This window comes from Dipodomys merriami, unplaced genomic scaffold, assembly GCF_024711535.1.
Source record: "Dipodomys merriami isolate MVZ:Mamm:240054 unplaced genomic scaffold, mDipMer1.0.p SCAF_6, whole genome shotgun sequence".
Taxonomy (NCBI): Eukaryota; Metazoa; Chordata; class Mammalia; order Rodentia; family Heteromyidae; genus Dipodomys; species Dipodomys merriami.
The window spans coordinates 9,558,039-9,578,800 of record NW_027206179.1 but is presented as its reverse complement, the minus strand read 5'-3'; the positions used below and the strand labels follow the sequence as shown (position 1 = coordinate 9,578,800).

The following is a 20,762-nucleotide window of genomic DNA, read 5'->3' as shown; positions in this document are numbered from 1 at the left end:
AATATTGTACAAAAATCTGGTCTGACTTTGAGGTCTTTGATCCATTTGGAACTGGTTCTAGTACAAGGTGATATATAAGGATCCAACTTCAGTTTTCTGCATGTGTATAGTCAATTCTTCTAGCATCATGTGTTGAAGAGGCTGTCTTGTTGTTTACTCTCTTATCAGAGTTTAGGTGGCCATAGGTCTTTTTGATTGAGCTAGTCAATATATGTTGTTTAATTGGAGATTTAAGTTCATTAATATTGAGAGTTAGGACTGAGTAGTTCCTGCCATGTTATCCATTTTCTTAGGTGCTATGCCCTCTCCTTTCTTACTATATTTATCTGGTTCTCTGATATGGTTTCTCTGTCAATATTGTGTTCTTTTTGGTTTTCTATATGCAGAATGTCTGAGTATTTTTTTTTGTAATTCTGGTTTGGTGGAAATCAATTGTTTCCATTTTTCTTGTTGTGGATGGTTTTTATTTGTCACCAACCAGATGCAAGCACGCTAGGTCTGGGCCAAAAGTCTGCCAGTCCAGGGCCACACCCCTACCTCTATGGGAAGTAGAAACTAGCTGGGGACAAGTAAGATGCCAGCCTAGGATACAAGTGAAGACAATCTCCAGCACCAGCCCATGGGAGCCCGTCCCTTCTGAGGTCAACATCTGCCAACCCAGGACTGGTGCAGAGACAATCTCCCATTAAAGCATAGTGGGGACCAGTGCCTTCCTTCCCAGATATCAAACAATATCTTGGTGCTGGAAGGCTGCTCCCGGCCCCTCAAGAAATAGATGCCAATACATGATCAGGGGCATATTGAGTAATCCCCAGTAGGCATCAGCCTACCCCAGACACATACCAGAGCAAGACACTAGTCGGCTCTGCCCCACATACTGCAAACATAGTCCAGAATTTCAATCCATTTTTACATTCGTATCATAGCTGTTATTTCATGCATGCACCACTGTGGACACTAACACTAAGATGTTAGTGCCTGATTGGAACTCGGATTCCTTCCATCTCTACTTCTTACAGAGCTGAGATGACAGATTTCTGCCATCCCATGCAAAAATTTTTGCCTCTCCTGGGTTCAGACAAATCTCTTCACATTCTTACCATGATTATAGATGTTCTTGATTGCTTTTGGATTAGGATTATTGTTTTTCTGTTCCTGCAAAAAAATGCCCAGCAATTTTCAGGGAAATAGCATTACATCTGTAGGGAACTTCTGGGAACATATCCACATTCATAGTTTTAATCTTGCCAGTTTGTGCACATAAGAATTCTTTTGGTTTTCTGTTTTTCCAATTTCTAACTTCAAAGCTTTAACATTCAGTGTAGAGGTCTTTTACAGAACCTCAATTAAGCTTTGAATCCTATATTCTTTTTGTAAAGCTGACAGTTCAATTATGAGTTTGTGTTTAGTTTACTTAATGGATTAAAAATTAAGTTTAGTTGGGCGTGGGGGCTTAGGCTTGTAATCCTAAATACTCAGGAGGCTGAGATATGAGGATCACATTCCAAAGCCAGCCAGGGCAAGAAAGTACATGAGATTCTTTTTTTTTTTTTTTGGTCGGTCCTGGTGCTTGAACTCTGGGCTTGAGCGCTATCCCTCAGCTCTTCAGCTCAAGGCAAGTGCTTTACTGCTTGACCCACAGGACCACTTCTGGTTTTCTAGTGATTTATTGGAGATAAAAGTCTAACGGACTTTCCTTGCCCGGGCTGGCTTTGAACCATGATCCTCAGATCTCAGCCTCCTGAGTAGCTAGGATTACAGATGTGAGCCACCAGAGCCTGGCTTTCCATAAGACTCTTATCTCTAATAAAACACCAGAAAACCACATGTGGCACTGTGGCTCAAATGGTAGAGTGCTCCGCTTGAGCTGAAGAGCTGAGCAACAATGCCCAGGCCCATAGTCAAGCCCCAAGAACAAAAACAAAAAAATTAAATTTAGGTCAAACAGACCAAAGAGAAGTTATTTTTCCAACTGTAAGGAGACTGACTTTTAAATTTAATTTTCGTATTACTTTAAATTTTCAAATGTATATGGTAAATATGGATTTCATTATGATAGTTTTATAGGGCATATGAAGTCTGATGCATCTTTATCCATTACTTTTATTTCCTCTAAAACATTAAATTATCCTAATGACCTGCAGTATTTTATTTTCATCCATGCATACAAAATCTCTAATATTCCCTGTTTAAATGATTTGTTTTTACCCTTCCGCTCTACTAATTATACCAACATCAAATATAGTGAAATCAGGGGTTATACCGTGGGGGAGGGACATACAAAGCAAAAAAGAAATCATCTTATAAATACGTTAGAAACAATCCTATGAAAGAAAAACATTTGAATACTTAATTTGGGGTTCATTTCCCTAACATCAACTTATCTGACCTTTTCTGCTTGACTCAATCATATACTAGTTATTGCAAGTAAGGGAAACCATGGGACCTATGTTTCTTTGGACCAGGCTTACTTCACTTAATATAATTTTTCCGACAGGAAATTCTTATACTTGACAATTGAGAAAAATGATTGAGAAAGGCAACAGTGAAAATAAATGGAGAAAAGGAATAATAAGATTTACATCTAAATAAATAGAAGGAATCAAAACTATTCAAGAAAATTTACCACCACTTGTGACTACTACTATTAGGAAAATGAACAATAGATTCTTATTTATTGAAGTAAAAATTTCACAAACTAACATTGCAAAATTATTGCAGATTTGATCATGCAAATTGTATGCTAATCAAATATATGAGCTTAAGAAAGTTATTTTCTCCTACTATGACTTTTTATCCCTGAAACCATGCAGAGTATTTCTATTTGACATTAACAAGATGTTGTAACATTTTGGGGCAAAAATGCAGCCTAGGAGCCCTGCCCCAGAGGCCAAGATGGAGAAGACCTCCACAGCCACCATGACCTTTCCCTTGGCACTGTGGTAGACAGGCAGGAAGGTGAGCCACACACTGCAGAACACCAGCATGCTGAAGGTGAGGAACTTGGCTTCATTGAAGGTGTCAGGCAGGTTCCTGGCCAGAAAAGCCAGGGTGAAGCTGGCCAGGGCCAGGGTGCCCAGGTATCCCAGGACACAGTAGAAAGCAGTGAGGGAGCCCTTATTGCACAGGATGATGATGTGACCATGTTCAGAGTGTGCATCTGTGTCCACAAAGGGAGGAGAGGTTCCCAGCCAGAGTCCACAGAGGGTCACCTGGATGAGGGTGCAGATGGGGATGATGAAGTTAGGAGCCCCTGAAACCAGCAACAACCTCATCCTTCTCCCTGGGTAAGTGGCCTTGAAGGCCAGAACCACAGTCACCGTTTTGGCCAGCACTGTGGAAACAGCCACAGTGAAGACAACCCCAAATGTGATCTGCTGCAGGATGCAGGTGACTGTGTTGGGACGACCAAGAAAGAGCAAGGAACAGAGGAAACAGAAGATGAGGGAGATGAGCAAGATGTAGCTGAGCGTCCGGTTATTGGCTTTAACAATGGCAGTGTCTTGGTGTTTGACAAACATCCCAAGAACAGCAGCAGTTAGCATAGAGAAGCAGAGAGCCATGCAGGCCAGAGCCATGCCCATGGGATCTCCAAAACCCAGGAAACTTGCCTCTCTCAGGAGGCACTGACTTCTGTGTGTGTTGGCATACTGATGATCTGCACATTTCACACACTGGCTCATATCTGGTGGGAAGTGTAAACTACCATTAGTTTTTGTTGTGAACTTCTTTTACTTCAGAAAATTAGGAAATTGATGCCTTAGATACAATCCTAGCATGTCATTATCAAGTATCAGAAACACATTTTATTTTTTTCTAAACTGTAACCTCCTGCCATTTCCACATTCTTCTTTATTTGGAATTTTTGTTCAACTTTTTATTTCCTTCGGTGATCAAATGTGTTTGTAATGTGCCATTTGGGGCATTCTTATCTCTCAATGATTTTCTACACTTTGTCCTATCACTTACTAATAGTTAGAACTGCCTTGTTTTGAAATCCAGTTGAAAATAATAAATAATACGCTTACAATTTTCAACATATCTTTCTAAAACATTAATTTTCTCCCTGTGGCAAATCCTTGAATTCATGGCATTCTATTTTTCTCTCCACATCATCTGTGGAGTAGAGAAACCACTCTTGGACAGCTTATAGTCATGCTCACTTCTTAAAGTGAATCCACCTTTCTGAATACTTATTCTGTGTCACAAACATTTCTAGGGAGAGAAATATAGATGTGAAAGATATATGTTTCCTGTGTGAAAAATTGTAATGTTTTAAATGTAAGCACTGTCCTAACAAGAGTTGTGTTTCCTTTCATGTTAGGGTTTACACTTGTCTTAACCCTTAGTGATATGAGGAATATATGTAGCTAAGTTTGCCTGCAATAGAGTAGAAAATATCACTAAAATATGTAATTCAATGCCATGATCTATCACATTTCAAGTAGCAATACTACCACGTGTCAAAATTAAGTTATTAACAGAGAGAAGGAAAAAGGGCTCTGTAATCATAATGCACAAGTTTTGCATTGACTGGTTGATTGAGAAAAACTGAGGAGAGATGAAAAATGTATTTGTAAGTCATGGACTTACCGGTGTCATTAGCAATCTCATTCTTTGGGCAAGGGGTACAATCAAAGCAACAGGCAGCCTGTCCATCCTGAGGAGACTTCCTGAATCCAGGCCCACAACTCTCACTGCAGACAGAGCGAGGAGTCTGAGGAAAATCAAGTATGCCAGTAACTCTTCAAACTTACATAGCTAACACTCCAAAAATTCCATTGTTTTAAAGAATCAAATTATTACACATAATGTTTCTATGTAACTAAGTGCAGTCAATTAATTGAATTGTGTTGTATATTCCATATCCCATATTTCCTAAGGAATTATGTGCTACAATCATGATTTATAGCCTGTTGAACTATAGAACCATATGGGATCTTGAAAAGGGTGAAACTGATGGTGAGGAAGTAAGTCCTAGTTTACAACCCTACGGAACTTTCTTAAATTCATGTCATTATATGTTGTCTTCTACTCATCTGTGGTATGGGGAAAAGCCAGGATGATCACTTCCATTTTATAGGCCCAATATATTTTCCTTTTATTTTTCTAGAGGCCATGAAGAATGAATCTTGATACAGGCGCCTTCAATGATTCTTTTCAGCAAAGATGCCTAAATAGCAGGTCAACTAACCATTGAATGAAACCTCTACATACGGAAACACAACAAAGCTATCCACCACATAAAGTGATTCCTCAGGTATGCTACAACAATATAAGAAACCTCGTAGAAAACTCCTGTCTATAACTTATGACAATATTCTGAACCAAAAAGTTAGAAGATATTTAATTTTTTTCTTAGTTTTGATTGTGGAGCTTGAGCTCAAGATCTAGGCACTGGCCTTGAACATGTTTTGCTCAAAGTTATCATTCCACTACTTGAGCTACAAAAGCTCCACTTTCTGACTTTTGGTGGTAAATTGGAGATGAGTCTTACAGACTTTCCGGCTTGTCCAGATGTAAACTGTGATATTCATATCTCAGCTCTCTGTGTAGCTAGGATTTTAGGAGAAAGTTGTTGACACTCAGCCAGGATGACTTTTTCTTCAATATATGTTCTTAAAAATCATTATTATTAGAGCCAACCTACCTCTGTAGTTCCTATGGCCCACTCTAACATATCTTCAGATAAAGACAGTTGTTTACCATGGAGAGCATATGGAGAAAACTTTCCTATTTTCACCTCCAGTTGAAGACCTTCTGGAAAATTCCAAATGTTCAGAATGTCATACTCTGGCTCCAATTTACTTTTCTGATCTAAAATCACTTGCTCTCCAACAGGATTGGAAAACTGGATGTTCCTCAGAACATGGAGTAGCTGAAGAGATAAATCATGTTATGATGAAGTATATCCCAGAAATAAGGCAGAAAATTTGAATTAAGAAAAGCTCCAGGTGAGGTGGAAGAGGGAAGGGATAGTAGGAGCAAAAAAAGGAGAAAGTAAAAATGTTCACAAGAAATGTACTAATTACCTTACTGATGAAAGTGTAACCTCTCTGCACAAGAAAAGAATTTTTTAAAAAAGAAAAGTTCCTGATCGCCTTTAATCTTTTATTCTGAATTTAAGAACAGCACTAACAACTACTGCAGGAACTACAAAAAAAACCTATGGATGAATAAAAATAATCTTTCTGAACTCAGGTCATTCCAAAAAAAGTACAATCTTTTTTTCAAGAGAAACCAATATGACATGGTCATGAATGAGAAAATTCTCAGTTGTCTAGTTACAGTTTAACACAAGCACTTTTTTTAATGAATGTGTATAGTTTGGGCTTGCTAAATTTTTATTTCTAAAATTGAATGAAACTAGATGAAAAAATATGGAAAATTCCGTTCAGCAGGTCATCCTTTGCTATTTCTAAGGAAATGTATAGGGGAAAACTGAATTTACAATTTTCTAAACATTAGCTATGGAATGTTGAGGATGTTTGTAACTTATCAAACTCATAAGCTGGCTGCCAGAGGCTCATGGATTTAATTCAAGCTACTCAGGAGACAGATTTGAGCTTCAAATCCAGACTGGGCTTAAAAGTCCATGAAAGTTGTCACCAATAAACTCTGAAAAAGGTAGAAGTATTGGTGTGCCTCAAGTGGTAGAACACTATCCTTGAGCACAAAGAGACCCAGAGACAGCACTCAACCCTAAACTCAAGTCCACAGGCAGCAATAAAAAATTAATTTACAAAATTATGGAATACACTTTATTTTTATACAGTGTTATCTTATGAGCATATGATCCCAGGTTTAGAGTACCTCATAGACATTTAAATGTAAACAAATTCCTGGGTTTGTCAAAAGCAACTGAAATATTTAATTTCATAGAATAAGACATATTTCAGGAAGTGCCTTTGCTAATGGTACATGCCATCCAATATAGATGAAATTACCTGTGCATGGAAAGGCACTATCCCTTTTCTAATTCCCATCGTTTGAACTTCTATATGATGAAGAAGCATTTCATGGAGAGCATGGGCCACAGCATATGCAGAGTTGTATATATTGTAACTGTGTCCAGACATAGTCATGTCAAAAATATGCCCAGGCAACCAATCCAAAGAGGCGTTATGAAGACAATCGTCCCATGTTACACAGTCAGACACAGCAGCTGAGCAATTAAAAGAGAGAAACCACATCCTAGCAAGAAAAATATCTTCTGGGTATTTGGAAGGGTTAACTGCCTTGACAAAATCTGTGAATCCAGAAACATCTGCATGATGGTGTGAAAAAATAAGAGGAACATGTGGTGAACCTAACAAGAAATATCTTCTTTTCAGGGCAAATTCCCACTGTGAGTTCATGATACAAACTTTGCCTTTTGTTAAAAGTTGCTCAATACCTATTATTAAAATTATTAGTGAATCATTATCACCAAGTATGATGAGGACATTTGCTGATTTATTTACCTCATTATAACCTGCCATGGCTTTGAATATATGTGATATTAATTGGCTTGAGATCACTAGCTCATAGGCTACACAAACTCTGTTCTTGGTCATCTCTTCTTTCAATTCAGCAAGAACCCACAAATCATTCTCATTTTGTAAATTCAACAGTCCCACCCAGTTCCAGCTGAAGTGAAGCAGTAAGGAGACGATGGCTGTGGCTACTGATGTGTCCTTTGGGGCCATCTGATACAGAGCTGGAAACTTGTGATGGTCACTCAGGACATGAACAAATGACCCAAAGGTAAGCTAAAGGGAAAGAAAATTGTATGCTTTATGAATTAGAGGCTTGCCATTCATCAAAATTTGAGTCTTGATATATGTGAGAAGGCAGTTGAAGCATGTGGAATATAGGTTTAATTTTCCTTTAGAAAAATAATTTGCCCTAGAGGAGTTGTACAGCATATAAATTTATAAAATGTCTCTTTATCTTTGTCACTAATTTTTATCAACTCTTCCCATCTATATCAACCCCACCCACTTCCTGATTTTTCTGATTCCATATATGTACATTGAATATTAAGTTGTTTTCCACACCCATCCATTCCTTATTCCTCTCATGTTTTTCCTCATCCTCATCCACCCATCTCAGACAAGATATGCTTCAGCTTTCTTGTGTTTCTTTTTTCTACTGTAAGTAGATAGAAGAGTCACAGGCTGGAGTTCCACCATCATATGTATACCATGCTTTAGTCAGATTGATCAGGTATACATATAAGAGGCTATGTGTGTGTTTCATATTTATTTCATTTTACATATTCATATTTTAGCTCTAGCTCTCACATCTATGAGAACACATTTCTAATTTCCCAATCTGAGCCTGACTTATTTCATTTAATATAATATCTTGTGTGTGTGTGTGTGTGTGAGAGAGAGAGAGAGAGAGAGAGAGAGAGAGAGAGAGAGAGAGAGAGAGAGAGAGAGAGAGAGAGAGAGAGAGAGAGAGAGAGAGAGAGAGAGAGAGAGAGAGAGAGAGAGAGAAACATTGCACATACATGCAAGTGGAGGGATACAAACTCATGGCCTCATGTACTTTGGTGTATTTTTCTCTCATGATGAGTCTACCACTTTGAGCCATTAATTCACTTTCTGCTAGTTGCTGGTTAACTGCAGCTACAAGTTTCCTGAATAGTCTAAATTACAGGAGTAGCCCAGCAGTACCCTGCTCAACATATCTTCACATTGCAAAGTCATTTTCCGTTTCCTAATTATTTTAAAGAATATTATTGATCAGGCTTGCAACAGTAAATCATCTACTTGTCTGCTCTAACTCTTCCGTATCCTTTTTGAAACAATGAAAATATCTATATCCATATATCTATATCTATATCTAAAGATCCTACCATCATTGAGTACTTATTCTTTGATACCACAAAAATTTGATTGGTTCGCAAATCCAGTCTCTTCCTATCATTCTTTCCTAACACATGAAATATTAGACATTTTTATATCCTTTTACCCTCTATTGTCACCTGTGGAAATCTGTAGAGTCCCAGCAATGTTCCAATCTGGTCAGATGTTATTCCTAATGGTCCTGTAAGTACTGCTATAGACCTGCTGTCTCTCATACAGGAGTAGTTTGGAATGTTGTACTTCCCAAAGAGCCAAATGAAGGGATTCTTAAACATAGTCCAAGCTCTAATTTGAACATCATAGACTTCAAATCCCAGAGTCAAGTTAAGTAAAAGATGAGGGTTTTTGTTGATCTCCTCAATAGCAAAAGCCAAGGCCAACACAAACTGATAGTTCTTGAAGATGAACCTGCATAAGGAGCATAGAAATTGAGGAGTATTTAAAAATTTATGACTTTGGTGCAGTAAATCCTTGTTTCTTTACCAATCAATATGTTAAAACATTACACTTAATTGGGTTGTATTTTCTTGTGCTTTTATATAGGATTAGGTAATAATATGAAGGGAATATGTCAAGAATGAGATTCAGATACTTATTTAATCCAAGAGAGAGCTTGCTTTTTCCCTACTTCTACATGCACCAGAACAGAGAGCTGTTGGCTGTTGGATTAGGTTTTAATGAGACAGGAAATATTCTGTTGCCACTATCTTAGGGCAACTAGCTACACCTGTGCTAAAAATAAATCTTGTGTTTTGAATCACCCAGTTTTTGTTATGTGTTTAGATGGAAGGTCAACCTAACTAATGAATGTTCAACTTAAGAGCAACTTTCAGAAGTAAAGTCTTATTTATGGAAGATTCTATTGTAAGCTGTGCTCACAGATCAGCATATTGAAAAGCTCTTCCTGGTATAACAACCAGAACAAGAGCGCAAATGCTAGGTAGTGGAATTGTATTTTTTATGCACCAAAATAAAAGGGATGCATCCAATTCCAAGAAATTCATTATGGAGAGAGGAACCCATGACATGAGGGTTGAGGAGAGAATTGTAAGCAAGCTTTACATTCAAATCCAGCTCCAGCAACTCCATCTCTTCCCATTATATTTAGGTTGAGAAACGAAAAAGGATCCAGTAGAGCAATATAAAGAGGATCAAAGTACTGTTCTTTCTTTCTCTGTGTCCTTTCTGTGAATACCAGTGTGTGTGTGTGTGTGTGTGTGTGTGTGTGTGTGTGTGTGTGTGTGTGTGTGTGTACTCGTGCATGTGGGCATATTCTAAAGAAATTAATGTAATGAAATCAACTGGGATTGTTTAAATCAACTGGGATTGTTTAAACACAAACAATGAAGTCACATTGGAAATACTAATGAAAGGATTAACCTGCTCAATATATACTGTTGATATATGTGAAATGATCAGAATGAAAACCTATCATGTTTGTGAAGTCTTCTAAATGAAGAAAATAGTGAGCTTGAGGAAAATATAATTGAACAAACGTTTTTTTTTCTTTCATGCATGTGTTTCTAATGCATTTATAAGATTATTTCTTTGTTGCTTTGTATGTCCCTCCCCCACAGTATAACCCCTGCTTTCACTATATATGATGTCAGTATAACTTGTGGAGGAGATGGAGAAAAACAAGTCGTTTAAGGATACAGGTGGACCTGTTGCAACAATGAGAAGTACAAGTTGTCATGTCGAAAACGAGCTTTACAATGTCGGTGGGGGGGGGTGGGGTGGGGGGGGGAGGGGGGAAGATTGGGGGGAGGGGGGGCGGCTGGGAAGGGATGTGAAGGATAAACAAAGGAGGAGGCTGCAATGCTTGGTAAGAAATGTATGCATTATCCTGCCCATGTAATTGTAACCCTTCTGTACAATATGTTCACAAATAAAATAAAATAAAATTTTAAAAAAGTACATTTGGAGGAATACGCATAAGTAAGAATGAAGAAGAATGAAGTTGTGTGAAAAAGGATTTGTTAAAAGTTGACGACAGTAATTTTAAAAAAGCAAAAGTAGAGAAAGGTACAAAGCAATAGGCCTAAAGATGAAAGATAATCAAATTTTTGACTATGACATCTACACCAATATGTCTTATGATCAAGCTCTCACAAGTGAAATGCATATAAAGATTCTTTAGACTAGACTAGAAATTGGACCCAATACATAGCTGTACCTCTGTTTCCCTAACTGCTGCCATCTAATATTTGATAACGTGCCAAAAACAGAGCTTGGAAGATAGATAACCTTTACCCAAATAGTGGTGGCAAAATTGGGTATTTACATGCAGAAATCTGAAGCTGGACACCCGTAGAACACCTTGCACTGGAATCATCTTTAGAATCAAAGACCTCAATGTAAGGTAAGATACTGTGCAAATATTACAGGAAGGGGTAGGGGAAATGCTAAGCTATCTATGAATGGGGCTAAACTTTGTATACAATGATCCAGAATGACAACAAATCAAAGAAATACTGTATAAATGGGATTGTATCAAAGTGAAGAGTTTTTGCATAGCAAGGGACATGGCTAACAAGATAAAGAGCCCACAAAATGGGAAAAATTTCATTCACATTAAAAAAGGCCTCATACCTGAATTATATAGAGAGTTTAAAAAATTACCCCCACTCCAAAGAAATGAATTTCAAGTAAAGGAAATAGAAGACATTTTTATTTGACATGGTTTCTGACTCTCATTCTCTTTACCTTTTCTCTTGTTTGATTTTGGGAACGTATGGGAGGGCTCATAAAGATGGAACAAAGATGAACAAGTACAACAGTGATACTCACTAGACACTATGTGGAAAATGAACTGCCCATTTGTGAGTGAGCACAGGATGGAAAACCTGGGAGAGAGGGATGGAAAGAGAGAAATACCTCAAAAAGAATCATCCTCATTACCAATCACAAACTCATGTAAGCATAACCTTCTTGTGTATCAAAATTACCTTGCTCATATAACTGTAATGCCTCTGTACAGTATCTCTACAATAAAAATATATATTAAAAATAAAACCAGTGTATATAATAAAATAAATGAACAGACCAATCACAAACAATGAGATTGAATTGTCATTAAAAACCCTCCCTTGCTAGGCACTGGTGGCTCACGCCTGTAATCCTAGCTACACAGGAGGCTGAGATCTGAGAATCACGGTTCAAAGCCAGCCCAGGCAGAAAAGTCCGTGAAACTCTTCTCTCCAATAAATCGCCAGAAAAACAGAAGTGGTGCTGTAGCTCAAGTGCTAGAGCACTATCCTTGAGCTGAATAGCTGAAGGACAGCAATGAGTTCCAGAGTAGACCCATGACCGACAAAAACAAAAAACAAAAACCTCCCTTCCTGAAAAAGCCCAGGACTTGATGTCTTACAGCCTAATTCCATAAGCAGAATTATTAATTGTTCTCAAACTCTGCAATGAAATAGAAAGTGAGAGAACATTATTCATTCTACAAAGCAAGCATTCTACTTATCCTGAAACCAGATAAGGACACAGTGAGAAAAGAGAACTTCAGATCTATCTCCTTGATGAACATTGATGTACAGTTCTCAACAAAATACTTGTAAGTAGAATCCAAACACTAATGAGAAAATTCATATGTTATGAACAAACTGGATTTTTTGCAAGGATGCAAATCTGGTTTAACATATGTAAGTCAGTTAATATATTACAACACATCAACAGAAGCAAGTGCAAGAACCACATGATCATCTTGATCAATGCATTAAAAAGCCTTTGGTAAGATCCAACACTTCTTTGTGATTAAAAACTCTGGAGAAGTTAGGAATACTTGGAACAAATATGATTCTATATATGATAAATCTACACCCAGTATTATGCTCATTGGTGAACAAGTAAAGCGATTTTCCCTAAAAGTAGGAACAAGACAAGGAATTTCATTCTCTCCATTCCTCTTCAACATAGTATTGGAATTCCCAGCAATAGCAGTAAGCAAGAGAAAAACATTTAGAGGAACCAAATAGGGAAGCAAGAAGTAAAACCATCCCTTTTTGAAGATGACATTATACTTATAGCCAGGTGTCACTGGCTCATGCCTTTAAGCCTAGCTACTCGGGAGGCTGAGATCAGCCCAGGCCAGAAAGTCCGTGAGACTCTTTTTTTTTCAGGATTGCAAATTATTTTATTTTTTATTGTGAAAATACTATACAGAGAGGTTACAATTACATGGACAAGATAATGAGTACATTTCTTATCAAGCATTTTAGCCTCCTCCTTTGTTTCCCCTTCCCATCCCTTCCCATCCTTCCCCCCACCAAAGTTGTAAAGTTCGTTTTCGACATAACAACTTGTACATTTCATTGTTGCAATGGGTCCACCTGTATCCCTATTTAGACTATTTGTTTTTCTCCTTCCCCTCCACAAATTATACCGACATCAAATACAGTGAAAAGAGAGGTTATCACCAATAAGCCGCCAGAAAACTGGAAGTGGTGCTGTGGCTCAAGAGGTAAACTGCTTGCCTCAAGCTGAAGGGCTGAAGGACAGCATCCAGGCCTAGAGTTCAAGCCGGATGACAGACCAAATAAATAAATAAATAAATAAAAGGTACAGATGCAAATCAGTACCCAAAAAAATGTTCAACGATTTTTGCAATCAGGTCACCCAATAGTTACCCATCAACCCAGATAGAAATTGTAGTTTTGGTTATGGTATATAAAAATGAAAGATTGGAGATTCCTCAAGAAATTAAAATGATCTCTACTGGTAGCTTATGCCTGTAATGCTAACTTAACAGGAGATGAGAGCTAAGGATCCTGAGGCAAAGCCTTCTAGCCAAAAAGCTAGAAATGGATATGAAGCTCAAGTGGTGGACTGTCATCTTTCAGAGAAAAAGCCAACCAAGAATGCAAAGCAAGCCAATTACCAGTGGCTCAATTGTAGCTACCTCAGAAAGGTGAAAATGAGCAGAAGAAATGAGAGATATTGGAGAGAAGAAAAGATGTGTGACAAGATATAAAATGTGTTCATAAAAGGGTGTTTGAATATAATCAAAATATACAACCTGCTGTATGGAACTATAATATGAACCAGGAACTTGGCACAAGATTTTGGGCATTTACCCGAATGATCACAAACAAGACCATACTAAAGCTACCAGCACAAGTATTTTTATTGCAGCATTATTTACCATAGCTAAGATATGGAACCAACCCAGATGCCCCTCAGTAGATGAATGGATCAAGAAAATGTGGTATATATACACACAATGGAATTCTATGCCTCCATCAGAAAGAATGACACTGCCCCATTTGTTAGGAAATGGAAAGACTTGGAAAAACTATATTAAGTGAAGTAAGCCAGGCCCAAAGAAACATAGGTCCCATGGTTTCCTTTATTTGCAATAACTAGTATATGTCTGAGAAAGCAGAAATGGTCAGATAAGTTGATGTTAGGTGAAATGAACTCCAAGATAAGAACTCAAATTGTTTTTCTTTCTTGCTATTGTTTCTAACATATTTATAAGATGATTTATAAGATGATTTTTTTGTTGCTTTGTATGTTCCTCCCCCACGGTATAACCCCTGTTTTCACTGTATTTGATGTTGCTATAATGTGTGGAGGGGAAGGGAAAAAACAAATTTTAAATAGCAATACAGGCTGACCCAGTGTAAAATGAGATATACAAGACTTTATGTTGAAAAACGAACTTTACGACTTTGGCACTGGGGAGGGGGGGTTGCAGGAGGTGGGGATGGGGAGGAGAGATGGGAAGGGATGGTAAGGGGAAATAAAGGAGGAGCCAACAATGCTTGATAAGAAATGTAGTCATTACCTTGCTCATGTAATTGTAACCCCTCTGTACAGTATTTTCACAATAAAAAATAAAAAAGAAAAAAGAATATAGTGTATAAAAATTGGTAAACATCACCATTACATCAGTGGGAGTAACTTGAGTCAAATCTCTCAGCTACTCATGTGGAATTGGGGTGCTCTATTTATATGCAAGAAAAGCTTGGTGGGTAAATATTGCTATATGTAGTCAATAGCATACATAAAATGTTACTAACCCAGACCAGACTTTACATCTGTTGATAGTAAAGAAACATCGATTAGCTGAAACATAAGTACTCAATATGCCTATATTAGCACAGTATCTAAATACTCAAATATATTTAGGGAAATTAGGGGAATGAAAATCAGCTGAACATGGGTAAATAGTGGGGAATACTCATAATAAGATAAAGCAGGCTGTAGTCTCATTGTTTTGTTTTTTCGATCATGGGACTTAAACTATGGTCCTGGGACTGTCCCTGAGCTCTTTAGCTCAAGGCTAGTGCTCTACTACTTGAGCCCCAGAGCCACTTCCGGTTTTCTGGTGGTCATTGTAGATGAAAGTCTTACAGACTTTCTTGCCCAGGCTGGCTTGGAACTGTGATCCTCAGGCCTCAAAGAGCAGCTAGGATTACAGGCATTAGCCACTGGGCCAGCTGCCTGTAGTCTTAAGTACTCAGGAGGCTGAGATCTGAGGATCGTGTTTTGAAGCCAGTTGGGCAGGGATGTCTGTGAGACTCTTATCTCCATTCAACATTCCAAAAATGCCAGAAGTGGAGCTGTGGCTCAAGTGCTACAGCACTTGCTTTATGCAAAATTGTTCAGGGATAATGCTCAGGCCCTGAGTTCCCAGGGCCAGCACAAAACTAAGAAAGATAAACACACCAGAGACATATAAGATAAGGCCATATATCTTGTAGAGAACAGAAGAAAGTAACTGCTATCCTGGGATCACTGCTCTCAATTGTGGGTAGCTATCTCAGGGTCTACTTATCACACCAGTCCTTATAAACAAGTGCAAATGATAGACACAATGACATTTTCTCTTGCAATAGGAATTGACAGTTTGCTAGAATTTCTTGAAGTTCTGTAAGTCATTTTTCTTTTCTTTACTTTTTCCCCATACCACCTTTTATTAGTGAGGCTCATTGTGTCAAGAACATGCATGAACACAAGTAAAATAGAACTCACCTTGCGTACACAAAAGTGTGGACACTTGGGCACACTAAGTGATCTTACAATGCTAACCTGCTTGGTAAGTCATAGGTGGTGCAGCATAACTGACATAAAATAATGACACAAGGCTTAGTTTGAAACAGTAACTACTTCTCTACAGTAAAAATGTGTGTGTATGTGTGTGTGACATCCATGGGCATAAAATCAGTTCCTGGACAGTGTCCTTAAGCTTTTTTGCTCCAGGCTAACACTCTGTCACTTGAGCCACAGATTCACTTCTGGCTTTTTGGCTGTTTAATTGGCGATAAAGGTCTCACAGATGTTCCTGCCTGGCCTGGCTTCAAATACTGATCCTCATATATCAGCAGCTTGAGTAGTTAAGTTAACAAGCATGAGCCACCAGGCTACAATAAATTTTATCCATGTTCTCAAAATACAGGTGTTACAAAAGAAAATTTCTCACCCTACTGACCTAGGCAGGAAGGAAATGTGGTTGCAGACTTTTAGGACAGATCTCATACCAGTGATTCTGGGTGATACCACTTCATTTTCTTAAATGACATCTGAAATGGAGCAGATACAGCATGGTGGTGTAAAATGAAGAATTTACTGATATGTAAGGGAGAAGCTACATGGAAGGAAATAGAGTCCTCTCCTACTTGCAGGCATAAATCACTCAGCAGAAGATGTAAGACAAAACAATGAAACTGCAGTGCTCCTGGTACAATAGGGTTGGAGGTCAGTGTAGAGGGGCAGGGAACATTAATGTGTGCACCCAGAGTTTCCTTAGCCTTTGCCCATCCTCAGAATAAGACAGTAATTGGGAATAAAATGGTAAGTTACCTACCGTGTGTTCTCTTCTGGTCTGGAAGCATGGTTATTATTGTGATCTATTCCCAAACTGCTCAGAGGGAAAAAACCAGCAATCATCACATCTCCATCCATGTGTGCTTTGTGTTTCATAGTAGAGAAGCAGCTAGTGCTAGCCAAGGACCTGACCAGGAGGGGAAACTGGAGAAGAAGGAATGTGAATGTCAAAAGATACATCCCTGAAGCATCTCCCAACTGCAATTCTGGCAGGAAGTGAAGCCCACGTATTACACCTGTATATTCATGTATCTTTTTATATATGCATGTGTGCCTTTTATATTTACAGAGATTTACCCCATAGCTCTCCTTTCATCAAATCCTCTTGTGAGTCTCCAGAAGTAATGTGTATAAGTATTCCCTGGGGTCTACATCTGTGGCCTTCATTCAGAAGAAAAACATGAGTTGGAAAACATGTTTGTCCATTTGCATTCTTTACCCCAGGAGGTATGGTTTCATCCAAGACCACAGATATTGAGGCCCCAGAGATGGAGTTATCTAGGATGTACTTTATACATCATCTGTGTCAAGAAACTGTATGAAAGCCATTTGGGATGATGCAACTGGATTGTCTCAGAAGACACCAGGTCCTATGTATGATGAAATGTCCACAAAAAGTCTATGCCTGTGAGATGTCAACTAAAGTTTTGAGAGCATCACACCCAAAGGGTCGATTCCCACACACAATGTAAACACCAGCCATAGAATCTTAGTGCTGGATAACAGCAGCTTTCAACATGAATTCCATGCGAAGAGGCCTCCAGAATTTCAGCTGTTTTCTATTTCCTGAGGAAGCAGTATTTTGGATGAACCGACCAATTACATGTGAATAACTCAGAGTCAATATGCTGATATTGAGTTCTACTTTTGCATTCTGAAATTTTACTTTCAAATAGGTAATTATTTTTATCCATGCAAGCATAGATGAAGACATTTTCATGCTGCACTGGGTTGAGAACATGTTGTAGTAGAGGAAATTCTTCTATATCACAAACCTAAATCACTATCAAAAGCAATTCTATGTTTTCAGGTTGTCAACATATGTTAGACTCAAATTTCCATGGAGAGGCTTCAGCAGCCCTGGAGAACAGAGCTACTTCAGGGCAGTGGACATACTCTACACAAGTAGAGTAGTGCTGGATGTGTATTATGTTACACTTGTTCACAATCATGCACTAGGTATCAGAAAATATACATCACATATGTACTTTAAAAATGCAGGTAGATGGAAGCATAGAATTCTGTGCTCTCTCTCTCTCTCTCTCTCTCTCTCTGTATATATATATATATATATATATATACACACTTTTTCTCGATCCATTCATCCATTCATGTACTGAGGGCATCTGGGTTGGTTCCATATCTTAGCTATGGTAAATGATGCTGCAATAAACATAGTGGCCTGGTAGCTTTAGTATGGTCTTCTTTGTGATCATTCGGGTAAATGCCCAAAAGTGGGATTGCTGGGTCATAGGGGAGCTCTATGTGGAGTCTTTTGAGGAATCTACATACTGCTTTTGAGTGATTGAACAAGTTTACACTCCCACCAAAAATACAGTAGGGCTCCCTTTTGGCAACATCTCCTCCAGAATCCGTTATTAGATTTTTTTTTCAGGTAAGGGGTAGATTTATTCATCGTTCTGGCTGGCACCAGGCCATCTTGGTCCTCCACGTGGTGGGGAAGACCTGGGAAAGAGAGCTGGAAGAGCTGAGAAAGAGACAGAGCTGGGAAAGAGAGAGAAAAGAGCTAGAAAAGAGAAAAGAGCTAGAAAAGAGGGCGTCTGGGCCTGGGCTAGGCCTTATGGGTGGAGAAAGGTGTGGCCACATCAAATTCAGATGTGACCTCAGAGGATGCAGATGTGACCTCTTCCAGGTGTGCCAGTTGCCTAGGTAACAAAGGTACTGGGTAGACTTTGCTGTGAGGAGGGTGGAGTCTGCTGGCCATCCAGGAGCGGACCTTACATTCCAGCCTTTTAATAATCATGAAATAGGGTGTGGATTCTCTCTGGCTACTTCCTGCTGACAAGGGGCATTGACATTAGGGGTAAAAGGCTGGAATTTGGTCCCCTCCCAGAGAAGGCAGCCAGCAGCAGCTGTCCCTTGGTGGCGTGAGTCCTTAGATGAAGTCTGGAGAAGTCTCATGAGGCATTGAGGGGCTGGGAAAAAAATACCAGAGAGCAAATAAATGGCAAGAGGAAGAACTTGGGGCTGAAAAATGTTGGTAGAAATGTCCCTAGCTACTTCTAACATCTGGTGACTAGGTAGAGGAGAAGCCAACTGACAAAGTCAAAAATATAAATTCCTGTCCAGTTAATAGGTAGACAGGTATGGACATTGGATGGGCAGGCTTCTTACTTCTATTGACCTCCCGGCTCTGGTTAATTTTGAAAGGGCAGACACAAAGTAGCTGATGTGATATCATCTCTTACTCCTCTCCATGGTCCCTTGTTCCCCAGACTGGCTGAGTCTAGGTGCTCATTGCTGGGATGGCTTGTCCCAGTTGGTATTCAAGGTTTGAACTCAAGGCCTGGGTACTGTCCCTGAGCACTTCTGCTCAAGGCCAGCACTGAACCACTTTGAGTTACAGTACCACTTGCAGTGTTTGCTGGTGCGAGATACAAGTCTTGAACCATGCTTCCAGCCTGGCTCCTTGCAGGTTAGTTGGGAGATGGAGTCTTAGAGATTTTTCAGCCCAGGCTGACTTTGAACTGCAATTTTTGCCACAAAAGCCTTTTATTATTTCCAATTAAAGCACCAAGGAGATAAAATAGAATAGAGCTTACCTGGTCCTTATCAAGAATTGACCAACAAATACTCTGCAATGACAAAACTTGTTAGATGTGATGAGAATTTTAGCACAGATAGGCCCAGAATTTTAGAACCTCGTAGTCAGTAGTAGAATACACAACACAAAACAAAAAAGGTAAAACTCAAAACCTAAAATTTTGACAACAATGTGTAAACATCTTTGGTAACAAAGCACATCAGATGGTTGGGCCTCACTTACCAGGGCCTGTGAAAAGAGCAACTTGTTAGAAAGGCACCTTAGAATAGATGGAGTGGTAAGCTTGGTGGAAGGTTAAGGGTCAGATGGGGTCAAACCCTTAACCCACTATGTGGCCAAGATGGTGAACTCAAGATGGTGAATTTCTGAAAGAATACAAAGAAACCCTGAACAAATAGATCAAGCCTACATTGGCTAGCCTTTGAGAGGGAACCTAGAGGGGGTTCCCCGGGACCCAGCCTGCATTACACTCTTCAGGGCACAAGCCAAAATGTTGTAGACAAGGGAGAAATAGGGAAAGTTGGACATGACTGGAAGAGAGAGAGCAAAGAGAGCCTGAAAGTAAACAGACTTCTGACCATTTACCATTGCAGTGGCAAAAACTGTCTACATTTGAGAATGGCATAAATAATAGGTGCTCTGGCTTTCCAGGGAGCACAGGAGGCATTTCAAAGGGGTTTCACTGCTCCGGCATGATTCTCAGCACCCCATTAAATGTGTAGGAGAGTCAGTCTGGTGAGTGAAGGAGAGCTGACCAGGCAGAAGTGGCATCCCAACTTCCCCCAGAGCCCTCTAGAGAGAAATGGCCAAGCCCCCAAAACCAAGCATCCTCGGCTTCAGAGGTGATCGGCCTTTCAGCTAAAGGCCGTAGGAGCTCTCTGGCGTGGCACCACATCTGGACAGAACTGAGCAACAGAGAGCCATAGATAGTAGTTTCACTCACCAGAGTAGAGAAGTGGTGTGGACATAGATGTGAAGGCCAGGAATGGTATCGATGTGCTGTGTCTTCAGCAGACAGACGGGTTTGCAAAAGGCCATCAGAACTGTGGGTATTCCTCAGAGCAAAAAGGGAAAAACAAACAAAAAAAAGAAAAAAAGAGAAAAAAACCAGAGAGGAATTCCACCTATCCTGACTTTAAGCCCTTTATCCGAGTCACGGCACCATTTATGTTAGGTTTTTAAAAAGAGGTAGGCGAGTAAGAACAGCACCACGCAGGTGGTATTCAGGTAAGGGGTAGGTTTATTCATCGATCTGGCTGGTACCAGGCCATGTTGGCCCTCCAAGT

The 20,762-nt window shown here is 39.2% G+C and overlaps 1 protein-coding gene across 1 annotated transcript; it reads right to left on the bottom strand.

Annotated features, from left to right (window-relative positions):
- Positions 1–2,783: 2,783 nt before the first annotated feature.
- Positions 2,784–20,514, bottom strand: LOC138814277 (vomeronasal type-2 receptor 116-like). Its single transcript, XM_070003282.1, has 6 exons — positions 20,420–20,514; positions 8,975–9,263; positions 6,948–7,751; positions 5,651–5,878; positions 4,594–4,717; positions 2,784–3,685 (listed from the first exon to the last, which is right to left on the bottom strand). Exons 1-6 carry the CDS (start codon positions 20,512–20,514, stop codon positions 2,784–2,786), a joined length of 2,442 nt encoding a protein of 813 aa, XP_069859383.1.
- Between the last annotated feature and the right edge of the window lie 248 nt (positions 20,515–20,762).